Source organism: Eptesicus fuscus, chromosome 2 (genome assembly GCF_027574615.1).
Source record: "Eptesicus fuscus isolate TK198812 chromosome 2, DD_ASM_mEF_20220401, whole genome shotgun sequence".
In the NCBI taxonomy this organism is placed as follows: domain Eukaryota; kingdom Metazoa; phylum Chordata; class Mammalia; order Chiroptera; family Vespertilionidae; genus Eptesicus; species Eptesicus fuscus.
This window is the reverse complement of record NC_072474.1, coordinates 28,969,495-28,989,659: the sequence shown is the minus strand read 5'-3', so window position 1 is coordinate 28,989,659 and position 20,165 is coordinate 28,969,495. Positions and strand designations below refer to the sequence as shown.

The 20,165-nt window shown below is 54.0% G+C and overlaps 1 protein-coding gene across 7 annotated transcripts in view; it reads right to left on the bottom strand.

Moving 5' to 3' along the window:
* Nucleotides 1–323: 323 nt before the first annotated feature.
* PFKFB3 (6-phosphofructo-2-kinase/fructose-2,6-biphosphatase 3) overlaps nt 324–20,165 on the bottom strand; it is an 88,927-nt gene continuing 69,085 nt past the window's right edge. For all 7 annotated transcript variants that reach the window (XM_054726281.1, XM_054726286.1, XM_054726291.1 and 4 more), the window contains 14 exons: nt 18,752–18,877; nt 17,661–17,757; nt 16,952–17,018; nt 16,299–16,373; nt 15,888–15,944; nt 13,745–13,869; nt 13,085–13,292; nt 12,563–12,709; nt 12,309–12,413; nt 9,570–9,699; nt 8,848–8,910; nt 8,659–8,723; nt 6,491–6,664; nt 324–827 (listed from right to left, as the gene is read on the bottom strand). In XM_054726281.1, the coding sequence (XP_054582256.1) occupies nt 780–827; nt 6,491–6,664; nt 8,659–8,723; nt 8,848–8,910; nt 9,570–9,699; nt 12,309–12,413; nt 12,563–12,709; nt 13,085–13,292; nt 13,745–13,869; nt 15,888–15,944; nt 16,299–16,373; nt 16,952–17,018; nt 17,661–17,757; nt 18,752–18,877 (1,487 nt within the window). In that variant the 3' untranslated portion in view covers nt 324–779. The remainder of the gene's footprint in view (nt 828–6,490; nt 6,665–8,658; nt 8,724–8,847; nt 8,911–9,569; nt 9,700–12,308; nt 12,414–12,562; nt 12,710–13,084; nt 13,293–13,744; nt 13,870–15,887; nt 15,945–16,298; nt 16,374–16,951; nt 17,019–17,660; nt 17,758–18,751; nt 18,878–20,165) is intronic.

The window sequence follows — 20,165 nt, the reverse complement described above, 5'->3', positions numbered from 1 at the left end:
AGCCCCAGGGAAGCCATGTCTCACTCAGGTGCCGCTGATCCAGGCCTGAGGCAGAGGGACCATGCAGCTCCCGGGGAGGGTGAGGCCCCGGTGCCATCTCCTCTTGCCAATACCGCCAGACTGTCCAACATCTTCAGCGGCTAAGCACAGACCTGGGACGGTGTGTGGACACGGAGAGGGTCACTGCTTAGCTGATGAGCAAGTCCAGCTCAGGGACTTCTGTCTGTACCTCCAGACTGGCTCTCTGGCCGGCTCCACCCCAGCAACTCGTCTCTTCTTCACAGGTCAACATCCCAGGCAAAGATGCACCAACAAGACTGATGAACGTTTTCTACATCCCTGAACCGTCAGCAACGGGGACCTAGGCCCCTTTAATTTTAGGATTCTGAGATCAGTGTCATCTTCCCAGCTGGGAACATTTCAGGCCAAGGTCACAGACACGAAACAGAACAGCACAAGGTGCCCAACGTCCCCTCCTCAGGGCCTTCTCTCACCTCCTCCACGGCTCATCGTCCTCACCAAGTCTTGTGGAGGGTCCGTGAGGCCACAGCCTGGACAGTGGGGAGAGCATGGGATGGGGGTGGCCGCAGAAGCATGGATTCTGTGCACACACAGGAAAGGTGCTGCTGGGAGCAGAGGTTCACTTTGGCCAGCAGACCCCTCTTCTACGTCGCCCAGCCCTTTCTGGGAGAAGTCGTTGGGATGGTCGGCCTCGGGTGGAGGGAAGAGCCCTACCTAAGCTGCGGGAATGGAAATGGAATGGAACCAACAGGTCTGCCTCAGTGTGTCTGGGAGGAGTCGACGCTGCTCTGGGAGCCATTCATGTTCTGTTTTCAGGAGAAAAAGGGTGGGGAAGAGGAATTGTTATTACTGTCGACTAGGTTTCCAAAGCAAAAGACTGAAGCCATGCAACTGAGACTTCAACCTCCCTCCCCCCAGACAAAAACACAACCCCGGAGAGCATCAGTAACCAAACTGGTGGCAGTTGCCCAGGGAGGCCCCGGGAATATGTGGAGGTTAAGGCCAGGGTCGCACGGGAGAAGGGCCTCGTGGCAGAGGAAGGAGAGGAGGGACAGCAGGCAGTTCTCTAAGTCAGAGCTGTCCTGGGAGCAATGGGGCCAGCACCCTCCTCAGCTCACAGCCCTTGAGAGCCGCGGGGCTGCCCCTGCCCCGGGAAGTCTTGTTGGCCACGCCAGGCAGAAGATACTCCAGGAGGCCCTCTAAACAGCATTAGGATTCTCCTCCCCACCCGGCTCAAGCATGGCCACACACCTCAGCCCCTGGGATCCAGATCCTAGGAACACGAGCTCGGCAGCTGGAGCACAGGTGCCGCGAGCAGGCTGGACGTGGGCACTGTCACTAAAGCTCTCTTCCCGTTCTCATAAAAGTAATCCCATCTAGAAGCCTCACCTGTAAGAAGCTGACCAGCACCAAAACCCCCTAAAAATGTTTTTCTAGCCCTGACCGGTTTGGCTCAGTGGATAGAACGTTGGCCTGCGGACTCAAGGGTCCCAGGTTCGATTCCGGTCAAGGGCATGTACCTTGGTTGCGGGCACATCCCCAGTAGGGGGTGTGCGGGAGGCAGCTGATCAATGTTTCTAACTCTTTATTGCTCTCCCTTCCTCTCTGTAAAAAATCAATAAATATATATATATACATATATATATTTATTTAATATATTTTATTGATTTTTTTACAGAGAGGAAGGGAGAGGGATAGAGAGTTAGAAACATCAATGAGAGAGAAACATCATCAATCAGCTGCCTCCTGCACACCCCCCACTGGGGATGTGCCTGCAACCAAGGTACATGCCCTTGACTGGAATCGAACCTGGGACCCTTGAGTCTGCATGCCGACGCTCTACCCACTGAGCCAAACCAGTGAAGGCAAAAATATATTTTTTAAAAATGTTTTTCTATCAGCTGGGGACAGGTGATGGCTGCCACCGCACAGCAGCGATCTCTTTAACCTCCCTAATTTACCCACCCAAAAGGGAGACACTTTTTAAAAAGTGTCCTCTCCCATCCTGAGTGTTTACACCAAGAATGTCTTATAGGGCAGGGGTACAGAGTGGAACCCAGAGAGACAAATATGCAAGGACCACCTGGGCCCACTCCCCTCCCCTGCAGAACGGAGGGCCCTGGTGCAGGAATGCCTGCAGAAGAGAAGCCCGGGCCGGGAGCACTGGAGGCCAGATCTGAGCCTGCTCTCAGCTGGACTCAGGAGCCCAGGCGACCCGACCTCCAACTACAGCACATCGGACAGGCTCTGTGAAGTGGGTGTCTGTTGGGGAAGACTCTGTAGCCTCGAAACCAGAGAGGACCCAGTCAACTTGTGGGATCCGAGCGAGGTGCTGCCCAGCTGCCTCCAACCCACCCTCACACACGTCGAGCCTGACTCCGAGCACCCACAAATGGCGGTGATGAGACAATGACACTGGGGGCCGCAGGCACAGGCACTGTCAAACCATTCACTCACGGTGTCCCCTGGCTCAGGACACATGGAGGGAAAGGAGGAAGCGAGAGAGGGACCTCGGGACAATGGTGGTTGCTCTTAAAAAAATCATGAGTTCTCTGGCATGGGGTGTATGAGTCACACACTTCACAATGGCCAGTCTTCACACAGACCGAGGCGCCCTGCCGGGCAGAGATGCCATGACGCAGAGAGATGCGGAGGGGACCGAGAGGGGCATGCACCGAGCCATTTACCTTTCCAAGGTTAATAAGGAGAAAACTTTGAGAAAATGTGACAGACAGTTCGTCTTTCAAGCATAGTGGGGGCAAAGGAAGAAACATGTTGGAAAAGAAAAAACAAAACACAACATCTTTAGTAGCATTTTGTTGTTAGTGTGCATTTGAGATTTCAAAGTTAAGGATGCATGGTGAATGGTTGGCCCCAAGCACAGGGAACAGCCCCCAGGACTAGACTGGAGGGCACCACATTGGCTGGGCCGTGATGCTCGCTTTATTGGGAAACCACACTCACTGGCATCCTCCAGCCACAACCCTTTAGATCCCAAGGGTTCCCCCACTCCCCGGTCTCTTGGTGCTCCCGCTGCTCATGAGAAGAAATGCCACTGGCCTGTGCAGAGGGAACAGGGGGCATCCAAATGCAGAGCGGAGTGCAAGCCAGAGCGCTGGACGTCCCCACCGAGGCACGGGGCGCCATCTCTCCCACCATAATAACTACCGGCCACAGGGCACTGGCTACGTGCCAGAGATTCTCTAAGTGCTACATTATCAAAACACCTCGCAATGTTCCTATCTCCAATTCACAGACGAGGAGGTTGGAGTCCTAGAATGGCTCCACCTTGCCCAGAGTTCCAAAGACAGAGGTAGTAGAGCCAAGATCAAACCCGGCTCAGTGTGACCAACAATACACGTTGGGAACTGCAGCCCCAGACAAGGGCTCGTGCTCCCAGGCTGGGCTGAGCGCCGAAATCCCAGGGTGAATGCAGATGTGAAGGGTCCAGGGAACACTTGTTTGCTGCACTGGAGGGAGTCTAGCCAAAGGTACTGTTAGCCTTAGAGATGGGCACGTTCAAGCTTAGTAGGTAGGGGAAGGGCCCAAATGGCCCCCTCCAGCAGAAGGATTTCTTTCCCGGCAGCTCCAGGCCATGAGTCGAAAGAAACAGGAAATGCACAGATACACGGGGAGACTCCTAAAGCCTGAATTTCATGGCCACGCCCACATTAAGTAAACACACCTCCGCCATGGGAAACAGCTGCATGGGAGAGGCCGCAAGAGCTAAAAAGATCAAACAGCTCCAGGCAGGTGCCCCAGGCAGGGGAACAGTATCGTGACTGTTCCCAGAAACCAGCCCAGAGAAAGCAGCCGGCCTCAGGACAGCAGGCCTGGTCAAGTCCTGGTCCTGCCACTCACTGGCTGACCTGGGCCCTCGTCTGGTAAACAGGGATCGTAACTGCCCTCAGACATCCTGGGGTTATTTTAAGGATCAAAGACAGGAGATATGTGCAAGCACTACAGGTGGTGCCACCTAATCTAAGCGCCAAACAACTCCTGTTTTCCCAGAGCAAGCCGAGCTCTTAAGCTTATCAGGCTGACCTCCCAAAGGCCTTTGGCTTCGGCATGAATTGGGGGAGGTACCCTAATCAGCAAAAGGGATCACGGGTAGGTGTGATCTGAGGGGTTGGAGAGGGTGGTATTTCGTGGTGGCTGTTCTGAAACTGCAATATAAAGGCCTCGGTTCCTTCTGTATCTGGGGGCCACCGGAGCACTGGAAACAATTAACCAGAACTTTCTGCAGAGAGCTCTGGCTGCGGGAAAGGGGAAACCAAATGGGTCTGACTCGAAAGCTGCCCCAATCCTGAACATGACTATTAAGGCTGAGCAGGTTCCCATACAGGACAACCTGATCCAAAACAATAGTTTCCAATCAGACCTCTCCAAAGTGTGGGGGTCCTGGAGTCCGGGGGTGGGGGGGTGGGAGTCCCTGCTAGGACAGGAGGGAGAGGCTGCAGAGTCTCTTTCTCTGTTTTGCAGATTAGGCTCTGGGTAAATGTTCCCCTAGGAATGAAAGGGCTCTCCTACGGGGAGACACAGAATTTTAAATAATAGCAGCAGGCAGAAGACTTAGCTCACCACCAAAATCTGACGCCAAGGGAAACAAATGAGATTTAGCACTAACAGCAACCCAGGGCGCCAAGAGGGAGTGAGGAGCCAGCTGTGGCAGTGACAAGAAAACAGCTGGGCCGTAATTACTTTTGTGTCTTGTGCTCTAAAATTCATGAATCCCTCCTCTCCCTCCTCCAGTGGCCATCTTGCCTCCTTCATATTTCACAAAAACTGTCGTTAACCTCAACATTTCAACAGACAGGAGGCCAAACTGGCAAGCAAGGAGAAAGAGGTGCTAGCGGCAAAACCATACAGAGAGAAATACTTACAAACAGGCTTTCCCTAGCAAAGGCTGCAGAGAGAAAAGGTTGAGAGAGAGGTCAGTAGAGGGACAGGGTACAAGGCCCAGGTCGTGTGAAATCAGGATTCCTCCTCTGCTGGGACCCCCAGCCTGGCCCAGCTTCCAGACTCCCTGAGGATTCAGCTCAGCAACCCCGAAGGACTGTCCTGCCAAAGTTGGGAGAGCCCCAGCTATGCATCCTCCGTCACCGGGGATAGTGCAGCCCCACACACCCACCACCGAACCCAGCCCAGGCCAGTCCCTACAAGTGTCGGTGACAGGAGCCTCTAAACTTCCAACTATGACCCCACAGTTTACACCAAAACAACGTCATAGGCATGCCACGTAGAACGTCAGTTGTTTTCATAAAACAAAAAACCCTCTCATTTTAGACCTAAAAGGAGTATTGATTAGATATCTCCAAGTCCTACCCCCTCATTTGGAAAGCTAAGGAGATTGAAGGCCAGGGAGGGATGTAACCTGACAATAAAATCCTACAGTTAGTGCCAAGGGCAGACACTGTGCTTGATGCTCAGCACTTATTCCCTCCTTTGATCTGCTATGGCAGTTGGCGCTACTCCCCTATTCTACAGATGAGAAAACCGAGGCCTGAAGAAGTTCAATGACCGGCCCGAGGCTGCACAGCACTTGTCCCCACATCCCATATCCAGACACCACAGGATTTAAATGAGCTTCAGGCAAAATGCAGGGAGAGTACAGGCCTTAGTGCCAAACTCTTAGACAAATCCAATTCAAAGTTAGCCGTGACTTATTTGTAAGAGATAGAGGCCTGGTGGGTGGAGGTGGGGAAGACCCTGGGTGGGACCCAAATTTGTGCCCAGAGATTTCTTATGTCTCACAGATTCTTCGCTGCCATTGAAGGAAAAAGTGGTTTTCTAAAAACAAATCCTAATTTGTTCGCCCAGTAGCGAAGATCTTTCAGCCTTCAATCTTCCCAGGGAATAAAGCGAAGTCTGGTAGGTTTTTTGCTTTTGGTTTTTCCGCTACCTGCCGAAGTAACTGCTGTGAGAAAGGGGCTGTTTCCAGACCATCCAGCCCTGGGAGTTGGGCTGCCCAGGTTCCCACGGGGCCACGCGGGCTCCGGCTGAGGGCACTCTCCGAGGGCCCCCTTCCACTACAGCTTTCCCACAATGGGGAGCCCCGGCGAGAAAGGAAGGAGCAATTCTCAGCCATGGGCCTGGGACAGAAAAGACGTCCTCAGGCCATGCGGAAGCCAACGGCCAGAGCTGCATGGAGACTTCCCAACCGGGGGCTGCCTTCCCCTCTGCCTTCAAAACCTACCCACCAACGTGAGTAGGACACAGACACCACCATTTCCCCGGCGCTGCCCCGTGAAGGGAACCTCCTCAGAAAGCAGCTATGCACGCTCACAGCCATGGTCAGGACGGACCTGACTGGACCCCCAGGATGTTATAACCTTCAGGTGCTATCGCGTGTTCTTCCCCTCCCCCACCCACATGCAGGCGTGGGTCTGAGGCTACGGGGGCACCCAGGGGCGTCTCCCCATCCAGACAGGAGACACGGCGGCCAGGAAGGGAAAGGGGGGTCACGCACTTGTCCAGGCAGCTGCGCGGGCACCTCCGGGGGCAGGCAGTTGGGCAGGGCAGCGGAGGCAGAGGCCACATGCTCCTCAAAGCTGTTGATGCGAGGCTTTTTGGTGGGCTCGGGGCTGGCTAGTGGGGTGACACTATTGCGTCTCATGAGTGGGTTAGGTCCCTTCTTTGCGTCCTAAGCGAGACAAAGACAAAAGAGAGAAGGCGACAGTTACACGGAGAGGGGAGGTAAATAAGCCAAAAAAAAAAAATAAAAAAAAAAATCAAACCCAATCAAAACACATTTCTCTGCTTCTGGAGTTTACTGACAGGACAAGACGGACCAAGGTGAACGACCCTGGGACCACGGGGTGTCTGTCTGGCATCTCCCAATCGACAAAGGATGATCTCCACCTGAGGCCCTTTTCCAGATCATTCTAAGACACCCACCCAGATAAGCTCGACGTTCACAAAGCAGGCGAGGGGAGAACAGTAGGACCATTTCTCACAGTCATTCGGTTACAGCGGACAACGAGGTGGGAGAGAAGGACCTTCTGCCAGCCTCACAGGAGAGACGTGGAGGGGAGAGAGGCCTGGGCGTGAGCTCGGGGAAGGGGACAGGACGGCAGGACAGGAGGGCAGGAGGGAGGTGTCGGTGCTGGACGCCCCCGTACTGACCGAGAGCCGGGATCTGCAAAGCAGGCGTGGAACAGCTCCTGCGTCCACACTACACCCGGCTCAGGACAGGAAAGGCGGGTTCCAAAGCCAGCAGGAGGCACGAGACCGGAGGGAGGCAGAAACAGCCAGCCAGAGCCAATCACTAGCCTTCCGACCAAGTGACAATGCGATTGGAGCGATCCCCGTGGCCTGTCACTAGAGCTCGTCACCCGGGAGGCCGAATTGGAGTCTGTCTCCACCAAGGACCTGCCCCGGTTCTGCACAGTGTTCAGGGACCATCAGAGCCCCGTGCAGCCGAACCCTGATGCTGGGGGGTCAGGCTGGGAGGCTGCTCCGCACAGAGCCAGAGGAAATGCAGCATCCGCCACCCACAGATGTACAGAGAGGGGGGTCACAGAGCCAGGGGATGCTGCCCTCCTGCGTTTCAGTCAACCAGCCAGGCAACTGCCGGTGGAAGCCAGGGTTTTAATGCCAAAATCTTCTGGTCAAGCTCCCAGGGAACAGGAAAGTCCCCTGTACAGACGGGAATGTCATACTCGGTGTACAGGAAAGTGTGGGACCGATGCTGGCAAAGCACCACATTTCGACAGTTGGTACAAAGTAAATTCCAACTTTCTTCCATGACATACACGTGGGCAGAAAATGGCTCTGCCCTGGGGAGAGCCCGCCAGGCCGAACACCAAATCTCAGACCTCCCAGAGGACGATCGGATGCCACCAGGCGCTGCTGTCTCCTGGAAAAGTTTCCACCCACCATCCCTCCTGTCCCTAATTTCCAAATGATAGGTTTCTCCACCCGGCCAGCATGGCTAAGTGGTTGAGTGTCAACCTATGAACCAGCAGGTCATGGTTGGATTCCCGGTCAGGGCACATGCCCAGATTGCAGGCTCGGTCCCCAGTGTCGGGCATGCAGGAGGCAGCTGATCAGTGATTCTCGAATCATTGATGTTTCTATCTCTCTCTCCCTCTCCCTTCTGATCTGAATTCAATAAAAAATATGTTTAAAAAAAATCACAAGTTTCTCCAATCCCACTTCCCTTTTCACTATTATCCTTTCCTGGCAATTCTGCACCTACCCACAAAGAGGTGACCGGTTTAACCAGTGGCCCTGGAAACTGAAAGCAGTTTTAGCGGCCTCAAAGGAAAGGCAACATATGTGTGCTGTGGCTACAGTTAAAGAGCAGAATGTGTCTCCCTCGTGGCTACTCACTTCTCGGTCAAGGTGAAATGGGGGAAGAAAGCATGGAGAGAGAAAAAAGAAGACGGCAAAAAGCCACCAGAAAGACGGGCAGGATCGCACAGATGCTGAGAAAAGGGAGGGGAGAAAGTCACCCAGGCCCTCCTGGTTCCAACAAACTATCTCCGTGAGAACAGAGACTTCCTTCAGCGTTTACAGGCAACACAATACTAGGGGCTTCCCAAGAGCTCACACGTATGGGTCCCGCCCCGACAGTCCTCGGGATGGAGGACAGGAAGGGGTGCTAAAGGGTGGAGGCCCGAAGCTTCCACTCACCTCTGACCTCTCCCGGTGTGTGTTCACGGACTCCACATTCAGGTAGATGGACTCTACACGGCAGCCTGGCCGGGGGAGAGAACAGCTCACGGTTAAAGGGGACAAGCCACTTGCAGCCCCACAGGCACCAGGAGCCACCACCCCAGGGCGGCAGGGCTCACGCGGCGCGGCCTGCGTCACCACACTCACCGTAAGCGACTGGCGTCAGCTTCAGGACGGTGTGAAGGGGGCATCTCAGGTAAGGCATTTCCTCTGAAAAGATGAGAAAGGGCCCCACGATCAGACATGAGACTTGGGGATGGACATTGCCAGGCCCCCAGTGAGAGCTCGGCCAGGTCGGACCCTCAGCGGCATCTCCCCGGCCCCACCCCTCACACAGGCCCTCCTGGAAGGTAGACAGCCCTAGAAAAAACACCTAGCCCAAAGAACAAAATCAGAACACACCCCAAACCCACTCTCACAGAAGGAGTTATAGTTAAAAAAAAAAAAAAAAAAAAAGCGTGACAGGATTCAGCTGAACCTCTGGCCGACTCAGACTTAAATTTTTCAGGTAGAGTTTTCTGGGCTATTTATTCATTAGAGGGGGGCTGCAGAGACGAGCTGGCCCCTCCCACCTGGCCCAAAGCCGCTGAGAGAGTAGACGAGAGCTTTCAGGGGCTGTGACTGAAGCTGTTGGCCCATATGCCTCACGTCCTGCTATGACGGTTCCCAGGGGATGGCCTGAGGGCCCTCAGAGGCAGGGCCCTTCCTAGCCCTCAGAAGCACAACAGCACCCTGCGCAGGTCGGGTAAGGCAAGACCAGGTCCGCTGCTACCCCAAACTCAGATGTCATTTTCCCCTCCTCCTTTCAGGATGGCAACCAGCTCCCAGCCCCCACCCCCACCCCCAGGACGCTTTGGAGGATGCGGCACCTGCACTCTTATCCAGGAAGTAGGCCAGCAGGCAGCGCAGGACGGCCTGGTGGCAGATGACCAGCACATTCTCCTGCCGCTCCAGCTCCATGATCACTGGCTCCAGGCGCTGGACCAGGTCCTGATAGGACTGCAAGATGGAGGGACAGAGGGACAGGCGCTGTGCTGGAGCCGCACACACAGGAAGGCAAGATCTGGGCCACCTTGGCCACCCCTCACTATGAACTAGAGGACATGCGATTGATCAGTCAACACCCAGGCGTGTCTTAGTGCTGCTGCCTATGGGCCCTGGGAACCCACCTCAGCGGGCTCCCTCGGAAAGGAAAATCGCCCATGTGTTGCTGAGGATGTGGAGAAGCGATCCTGAGGACAATGGCCTGTACCCTCCCTCTCTCACCGCTCCTTCCCTTTCCTGACCCTCTGCAGGGGGAGTGAGGACTGAAGTCCGACACACGCTGCAGCATGGATGAACCTCGAAAATGGTACACTAAGTGACAGGAGCCAGACACTGAAGCCCACATACTGTACAATCCCATTTATATAAAACTAGTGGCCCGGTGCACGAAATTCATGCACAGAGGGGGGGTTCCCTCAGCTCAGCCTGCACCCTCTCCAATCGGGGACCCCTTGGGGGATGTCTGACTGCTGGTTTAGTCCTGATCCCACAGAGATCTCGCCCCCAACTGCTCTTCCCTGCCTGCCCACAGGGATTGGGCCTAAACCAGCAGTTGGACATCCCCCTCACAATCTGGGACCGCTGGCTCCTAGCTGCTCACCTGCTTGCCTACCTGATCACCCCTAACTGCCTCTGCCTGCCTGCCTGATTGCCCCTAACCCCTCTGCCTGCCTGCCTGATTGCCCCTAACCTCTCTGCCTGCCTGCCGATCGCCCCTAACTGCCCTCCCCTGCCGGCCTGATCTCACCCCCAACTGCTCTCCCCTGCCAGCCTGATCTTGCCCCCAACTGCCTCTGCCTGCCTGACCACCCCTAACTGCCCTTCCCTTGCTGGCCTGATCTCATCCCCAACTGCCCTCCCCTGCTGGCCTGATCTCTCCCCAACTGCCCTCCCCTGCAAGCCTGGTCTCGCCTCCAACTGCCCTCCCCTGCCAGCCTGGTTGCCCCCAACTGCCTTCCCCTACCGGCCTGATCTCTTCCCCCAACTGCCCTCCCCTGCTGGCCTGATCTGGCCCCCAATGGCCCTCCCCTGCCAGCCTAATCTCGCCCCCAACTGCTCTCCCCTGCCTGCCTGATTGCCCCCAACTGCCCCTGCCTACCTGATCACCCCTAACTGTCCTCCCCTAAAGGCCTGATTTCGCCCCCAACAGCCCTCCCCTGCCAGCCAATTTGGTTCTGATTGGTTGGTCTCTATGTCAGTCAGCGTCAAAAGCTCTGCCTCCTAGGTAGCCATTGGCTCCTCACAGTTCACCCAGATTTGGTTCTGACTGGTCGGTTTCTATGTCAGTGTCTCCGGGCCTATCTCTGGGTCTGATCAGAGAGGTGGGGCTGATCAGCAGCCCCCGCGGAGGCCCGGAGAGAAACAGAGTCGTGGCTGCTGGCGAAGCCCGGAGAGAAAGAGAGAGGCAATGGCTGATCAACGGCTGCCACAGAGGCTGCAGATCAGACCCTGCCTCTCTCTTTGGGCCTCTCTCCGGGCCTGATCCGCAGCACCCTCAGCAGTCAGTGCTGGGTCACCACAGCAACCCAGCACTGACTGCAGGACTGACTTCCGGTTGGTCGAGCATTCGGTCATTTTGGACATTACGGACCCTGGGTTTTTATATATGAGGATGCCCAGAACAGGCAACTCCACAGGAAACAGATCCGTGGCTGCCAGGAGCTGGAAGTAGGAGAATGGAGACTGACCGCTAACAGGTTGGGGTTTCTTTTTGGAGTGATGGAATGTTCTAGACCTAGTGGTGATGGTTGCATGGTATTGTGAATATACTAAAAATCACTAGATTACATACTTAAAAATGGTTAAAACAGTGAGTTTTATAGTATGTAAATTTTATGTCAATAAAAATAAGTTGAAAAAGGCCTCTCTGCTGTCCCCCTTCCTTCTCTTACTAACCAGGTCCCAGGAAAGAGGGCCAGGGTGACACAAAAGGATAGCACCTTGGGCTATGGGGAAACTGAGATGACAGGCCCCAGATGGGCAGGGCTCCCACTAGGTGTCACCTGCCGTGGACCCCCAGAGCACCACCTGCGTTCCAGACTCTCTGACTAGGGCTCTAAGCAGCTGCTCACTTGGCCGAAGTGAGCTACATACGGCCTTTGGGGACTGCCCGCATCAGGGCCAATTCAGTCAGCACAGTGACTTGCAATGGCGGGTCTGCATCTCGCCTGCGGTCAAGGGGAGAACCCTCGCACCAAGGGAATAATCACCCGCCACTGCTGTTCCTTCCCGCACTTGTGTCGTTAGAGAAACACATCTCTCACTGATGCTCATGGTACTTCCCTTGGAGCTGTTTACAGATTCGGTGTAGGAAGACCCGATTCAAAGGTGAAAGTGCCAGGAACAAGCATCAGAACAGCACGTAGCTCACTGTGCAGAATCTGTTACCAGTAATGGTCCATCGGGGTGCCCAGCGGCCCTCTCTTGGCCTAGCCCGTCACCGCAGCCCCTGAAGGACCGTGGTGAGCTCCACCAGGCACAGCACACAGCAGCTACACCTGACCATTGCTCGCCGAACAGACAATGACCCTAGGAGGAAGGGACAGCAGTGCCGGCACACGTACCTCCCCAGTGGGGTACCGGTAGTAGTACTTGTCCTGCTCACGCAGAGCGTACTCCTCAGGGTAGGTGTCCTTGATCTCCTCGTAGGTCATCTCCTCACAGACACCCTGGAGAAAACACCCGGTCACTTTGAGTTGGTAAACTCACACGTGTGTTCTGAAAGGGCTCTCAGGATTTACAGCAGATTCAGCAAGAAGAGGCTTCCTGGTCCTCTCGCTCCTGCCCCCCAATGGCCATAGCCAGACCCGGAACTCACAGCATCGATTTCATTGAGCGCTTTCCACTGTTCATAGGGAAGCTGAAGGGCTTCTGCCGTCTGGATGGTGCTCTTCAGCTGGCTGGCCCACACCTTGAGGTCCTTCAGGTTCTGCTCCTCCACAAATTTGCTCAGGGCGTTGGCAAACTGAGGGCAGGGACAAGAGGGACACACACTGGACTCCAGGCTCCTGTGCCCCCTGGAGAGGCAGTGCCGGGCTTGTTCCCTGCACTGGGGACGGTCACTTGGTTGTCATTAGGATGGTGAGGAGACAGAGAGCAACTGAGGAGCCACCCCCCACACACCCTCCTTACAGCCCTGGAGACACTCCCTTCCCATACACACAAACACAAGCACACACACAGGAACACACACATACATACAGACATGCATACACACACACACACACACACACACACAAATGTAGACATATACACGCAGGGGCACACAGACACACACATACACATACACACTCACAACCCACCCTTCAGCCCCATACCTTTCCCCCTGCTCCCCTCCTACCTTCCTGCCCCTGACGGACAGGCCTGAGTCCCCTCCGATCTTCCCCTGGAGGTTGTGCTCGCTCTCTCCGTGCCGACACAGGTAGATGGTGCGGGGCTGCACGTGGATGTTCATTAGGTAGTACACAATTCGGCTCTGGATGTGGTCCTGAACTCTGTTCACCAAGAACCGCCGGCCCACGTCGATCACCTTGATCAAGGACAGGTCCCTGCAGAGGAAGACAACCAGCGGGTCAGAACCCGCTCCCCATATCAGCGCAGCACCCAGCTGGGGCCAAGGGCAGAGACTGGCCCCAAGAGAACCGCACCATCTGCCTGTATGTTCCCGGAAGGCACAGTCTGCATCTATGTGATCTAACAGTGAGTGTGTAACTCACACAGCAGAGTGTGTGGTCGAGAGGCTGACGGCCTCCCAGAAGAGGGGGAGAGAAAAGCAAAAGAAGGGAAAGAAAACCAAAGGGACCCAGCCACTGGCTGAATATTCACTTCCCGCACTGCTACAGAGTTAGTGTCTGAAACAGTTACACTGGACATGCAGTGAAGGATTTTTTTCAAAAGATACTTTAAGAGAGTTCCTGAAAGTAACCAGGAGCAACTGCATTGTGGGAACTTAAAAGCCCTAAAGTAGGTGATTCAGAGAGGATCCCCTCCGAAGAACTACCTGTCACATTTGTCGGGGTCGAGGGGCTGATAGCTGGCTTCATAGCAGTTAATTCTCTTCATGAAGTCCTCCATGGCCTCTGCTGAGTTGCAGTCTTTGTAATCCGGGCTGGAGATTTTCACTTCCTGTAACACCACAAAGAGGCAGCTCATGAATCATGCTGGAGACTTTCTGCTAAGCCGAAGCAGGATTTGGGGCAGGCAATCGGGGAAAGCACAGACAGCCTTGGAATAATGATGATCCAAACCAGTGTTTAAGGGAAAAAGGAAATACACTGGTGCTGAGTCATAACCCGACAATTATGCGGGGAGGGCACCACGGTAGACAAAGGATCGCTGACTGGATGGACAGAGACGGGGGACCCACGAGGGGTCTAATGAACACCTCTGAATGGGCCACGATTCGGGATCAACCCAGTAGGCATGTCACCTTCAGCATCCCAGCCCTCAATAGCTGAGCTCCGTGTGAGCACCTGTGACATTCTCCACACCAACAACAGGCTTTCGGTTAGCAAAGCTGCCCCCGGTGCTGCTGCGATGGCCCGGGCCCTGGTGTCAGGCAGGACGCTTCCTCCGCCGCCCATAGACAGGCAGCAACCAGTCCATGACTAGCACTTTTCTAACCCAGGCCCAGTTCCTTCCAAGGTTCGCTCATATGGGAAGGAGATGGAGGAGAACCAACTCTCGAGCCTGCCATCTCCTCCTCTACGTGAACAATAGGTCTGAGCAACCTGGCAGATTGTAGGGGAAATCCCTGAATTTTTTAATGCATGTGTCCTTTTCCTCAACAACTACCACAGCCACAAAAGAGAGGCAGCTACTCTTTCAACACCCGAGTCCAGCGGGGAGTTGGTGTTTCATGGTGCAGAGCTTCAATCGGAGAAGACGAAAAAGTTTCTAGAGCTCGATGGTGGTGGTTGCACAATCATGTGACTATGCTGAAGGCCATGGAACTGATCCCTTAAAAACAAATCTTTTCTCCCAGCACAGCCACCCACACAAAGAGGACAGTTAAGCTGCAACGTCGCTTTGAGGCTTAATCAGAGAAAGAGGCTTCTGAACACGGGGGGGTCGGGGCGAGTGAGTCCTGGCCACACACATGGTGACAGCTGCTCACCGGGAAGCGTGACTTTGCAGCGACTCTGTCCTTTACTACCAAGTGGAGCTGGTAGGACCAAACCAAAGAAATACAGCAAAACCCTTTGTTTAGATTACAACAACTTCTGTTTCCTCGTCCTTTGAGCCTCTTCCGCTGAGACCACTCTGGGCTGATTTTCCACAATTTGAATAGCCCTTCCTGAACTATGAACTCACTTCTTAGAAATGCGTGTAAATATTCCCACTGCCTTGGAGAACAGGCCCAATACCAAAAGCTCATGAGCATTCAGCAGCCTTTTAAAGATGCACACTTATTTGTAGCAATACCATGCCATGCCCTGCAGCAATACCAGACCTGTTGCTCTGTATAGCTGTCTTATTCTGATGCATTTGAGCTAGACAGAAAATTATCTAGAAGGTGACTTGTGGTAAAGTCTTCACAGTAACTGTTTGTATTTACAATATACTGTTATCAAGTGATACAATTTCAGAATTAATCAAATTAAGCTGCCAATTACCCTCAGTTTATGCGGGCAACCTTCTCTTGGCACAGGGAGAAGAGGAGGATATGTTGTAGATTCACCAGCAGGACGAGAGTTTGACTACTCCCATGCTTGCCAAACTGGGAATTCTGCCTTTAGTCCACTGAGTCCTATGGCCATTGTCAATCCACAACCACTTACCTGCCTGGAGGGCTGAGCTGCCCCTTGCCCCAAGCAACCCCATCACCACCCAGCCTCCAAGCTAATGCCACCCCCAGAAACTGTTCCCGGACGCTGCCTTACCTCCCATGTGCCACAATGAATGCTTTCTGCAGACTGTCTGAAAGGGCCCTGGATAAAGCCAGGCCAGATCGCTGAACATGCTTCTAAGTTAAATACCACTCGGCACGTCTGACCTCCCTGGATCCCACCTCCCAGACAATATCAACAACACGCTGAGAGAGGCAGCTTGTTCTCAGAGTCTAGATACTTCTCTGGGCCTGACCTGGTTCCCTGCTTTTTCTCAGACTCCGCCACTAGAGCGGGGGTCCTGTGTTGTCTTACCCTAATATTGGAGGCCACAACTGTAGGGTCATCGCACACTGACTCGATGAAAAACACCTGGGAAGAAGAGAGACAGAAACGTTAGGAAGCAATAAATGCGGTGACGCAAAGGGCCAACTTTGGTATCGCTGTAATGCCATCACCATATGTGAGGAGGAATGACACCGCTCACAAATCCTCAAAACATAAAAAAGGAACCACTCACTCACTCTCAAGTCCTTCCCCAACGGAGAGATGCCTCCCCCCACCCCACCAGGCATAGTAACCCTAAGAGCCAGCGCCAGGAAGGCCCTCTCTACATGTGGCAAAACCAGGGCAGCAGGAGCTGAAGGACCAAGTATAAATCAGCTGAGTCCTGAGGGTTCTCCTCTCTCCTGAGCACTCCAGGGCAAGACAAGACGTTTGACTCACCTTGAAATCATTTTCTTTGGCAAAATTAAGGATCATGTGTCTCCTCTCTCTAGTGGTATTGGTGGCATCGAAAACCTGGGAGAGAGCAGGGATAGTGAAGAGAACCCAAGTTTGAGTTTTAACAGCATTTATTTACCAAGTCACCAAGGAGATCAGGCCTGTCACTTCTAGGCAGAAGCCAAAAAATGTGGTTCCCGGAGAGACTGCGCCCTGCCCCACGGCCCTCCGCTCTCTGCCCTCTCCCACAAACTCCGGCTCCCAGGGAGAGCAGGGGAGGGGTGGGCACAATCCTTAAAGCAAACGAGTCACAGTAACCTGCAGGGAAGGTGCATATGGAAGGGACACTGGCTCCGTGGCTGCGGCCACCCCAGGTCCAGCCTGCCTTGGAGGGTGGTGCCGAGTGCACACAGAGGAGGGGTGAGCAGAGCACACCAGCTGGCTGTGCCCGACTCCGCCCGCTACCCACCTTCCTGGGTCCCTGTGCTACTCTAGCCCCCTGCTTCCCTCAACCCTCAGGACAGAGGCACTCGTCCCTACTGGAGGTGTCCCCACCATGGCTCTTGGCAATGGCTCGGCTGTGTCTACATTTCACTCTCTCCAGGGCACCATCCCACTTCAGGACTGGAGATAGAGCCAGCATACTCCCGACTTACTGAAATTTGGCCCCCTTCCTTCGTCAGGTAACTTTTGACGTCTCTCAAGGCAGCGAGGGCACACTGCCTGCAACACGAAGAAAGAGAACATGCCTCAGAGCCTGCCCATCCGAGCAGTGACCGGCGATCCTACTGCTGAACTGCCCAGGGGCTCCCCACCAGAGCTGCACAGAGGGCTGCAGGTACCGTCTGGAAGTGGTGCTCATGCTGGCTGCACACTGAAACCCCCTGGGAGCTTTTAAGAAACCTATGCCCAGGTCTGGCCCATGGATCCTCACCAAACTGGTCTGGGGTAGGCCTGGCATTGGGATCGTTCCAAGCTCCCTGGTGATTCTAAAGTGTAGCCAGGGGTGAACACCATTGCACTTGGGTTTCATGATCGCCTTGGGCTTAAAAAGCAAAACAAGACACCACCGCCCTTTTCAGTATAAACAGCTGATTTTCCATGAAAACGATTTTGTTCATTCTTAATAATGAAACATTGTTGTCGAGCTGGATTAGAGCATCCGGAGCAGATAAAAGCAGCAAGCCTCAGAGCGGCCAGGAAATTCCTCTTAATACACATGGAGGTGGGGCCAGATCTGATGGGTCACCTACAGAGAGCCACTCTGCTCTCTGCAGGCCAGCTTCCTCTTTCTATAACCAAGCCTGGCTTTCAAAAGCAAGGCAAACCAAAACCCAAAGCCTCCTGCGGCAGCTCGGGCCTTACTTCCGGACTCGCATGGCCTCCTCATTGTCAGGGCGGAAGAAGTTGTAGGAGCTGTAGTGCTTCACGGCCTCCCGGCGGTACTCTCCAACGTTGAACACTGCAGAGGGAACAGAGCGGTCACTCAGCTGGCCCCCAGGAAAAAGGGGCCACTCCCAGCTGGGAACACTCTCCAAAAAGGGAAGCCAACCACACGCGCGCGCGCACACACACACACACACACACACACACACACACACACCAACTTGAATAAGATCCCGGTAAGATGTGGAAACCAGAAAGTGAACTGCCTTGTCCAGTGCAATCACTGACCTAGAAGGCAGCCCAGCTTCCCCCAGACCAAACACGGCTCAGAGCCACCTGCTTTTCCACAGGTTGTCGCCTACAGCCCACCCCCGTCCAGCCTCATGAGGTCAGGGGCTGGAGGCTGAGACTGTGAGAATAGGTGGCAGCCATACATCTAACAAAAACAGGCAAGGCTTTCTGCCGATGGTGCCCAGGAAAGAGTGGGCTTGCGCACCACGGCCAGGTCCAAATCAGCCACTCTCCTGCGGACGGGGCAGCCTGCCCCCACAGGAAGCCCTGGGTATTTACTGGGCCCTTACTATTTGGGGCGCTGTGCTGGGCCCAGCGGGGAACAGCAAATGTAAAAGTTAGTCCCTGTTCTTAAGACATTTCCCATAGAGTTGAGAAACCAGGCAAAGATTCATCACAATATAGTCAACCGTATGGAGCACTTTATGACCGTCAGTGATGAATTATCACAACGAAGTGCCACAAGAACTTAAAGGTAAAAGCTCAGCATAGACTTCGGGGCCAGAGGAGGCTTCTTGGAGGCAAGGGCTGAGCTAGGCAGGATTCAGGGCAGAGGGACTAACAGAGCGGCCAGTCAGAAAAGATCTCAACACAAGGTAAGGGAGTGTAAACAGCATGCTGGGACACAGCCACAAAATGTGCCCCCAATATAGGGAGAGATCAAGCCAAGATAGTCCCTATGTGGAGAGCCCCAGCAGCTGGAGATGGGGCAGTGGGGGGCTTGGTGAGCAGGATTTGCAACACACAGTGTGACTCTCAGCCTTGGGACATGGCCTCACCTTTCGTGGGGACACCAATCCAGTTGAGGTAGCGAGTCAGCTTCTTGGATATGTAGGTCTTACCCCGGGCTGGGAGGCCCACCATGACAATCACTGTTGGGGAGTTGGTCAGCTTTGGCCCACAGGCTGCAAAGAGAAACCAAGAAAAGTGCCATGGATGACGCCGTGCTCAAGGATGGACCAAGTCCTGTGCCTCCCAGCAAACCTAAAAATTCCACAGAAATTCCTATTTCATTCCCACCTTAAAGCTCTGGGCATTACACAATACAGTGGGGCTAGCGCCCCCTGGTGGCCAGAGCCCTTTAGTCACACCTTGTAGTCCATCTTGTTTTCAGGTGATGAATGACAGGAATCTTAATTCCCAGCCTGATACCAGAGCCCTAAAGCCAGCTGGGAAGCCGGTTACTAACCCCAGAGTAGAAGGCACTCCTGGGAGTGTAAGAAAGGCACTCCACCCCACAACACTAATTAGCATGAAGTCAACAGGTTCCAAATACAATATGTAAATTGAGGTGGCAGGTAGGAGTGGGGCTTCTACAGTTGAAATACAGAGAGGCCAATCATCAATTTCCCAACCTCCACACAGTAGGTCTGGATGACCTTCCTTAAAACTGTTTTTAAAGAAGACAAGTAAGAGTTTATCAATTGAAAGTAGGTCAGGGACCCAGAATGCAGTCCCACCCCCATCAAGGGTGACAGATAAATCCCTCTGTCCTTGAGACTCTCCTGCCCTTTTCTGCCAAGTTCTGACTGATGCCAGGGCTCTGCTTAAGAAATGGCAGGTCAAGCCCTGGCCGGGTAGGTCAGTTGGTTAGGTCACCATCCCCATATGCTAAGGTTTCGTGTTTGATCTCTGGTCAGGGCGCAAACTAGAATCAACAACCAATGAATGCATAAACAATGGAACAAGAAATTGATGTTTTTCTCTCTCTCCCTCTCTGAAATCAATAAATAAAAATAAAAAGGAAATGCAGGTAACAGAGTCCCAGATGCTCCAGGTCACAGAGCCTTGGCAGAGTCCCAGGAAACCCAGAAGGTCTTGCCTTGTGAATCTCCTCTTGGCTTCGCTGCTTAACTACTGTCCCATGTTCCTCAATAAGAGAATCTCAATAAGACGAAACACCAGGGAGAGAGGTTTTTCACTGTGTTTTAAGAAAGCAGCCAAAAAAAAAAGGCAGCCCAAAGAGCCCCGCTCTAAACATTTCACACACAGTATTTCCTTGGCTGGCGTCTTGCCCCTGAGACTCTCAGGCAACTCCAGTGTCCTGGTGACGAGGGGCTGCCCACTCCCAGCCCAGCAGCGCTGCCTGAAGCTCACTGGCTGCCACAGTCCGCCCAGCTCTCCTCAGCAGCCAGGCAGCTCTGCTTCCCAGGCACCGGCTACAAGGGTGCAGGCAAAGGTATTCAGGCCGCA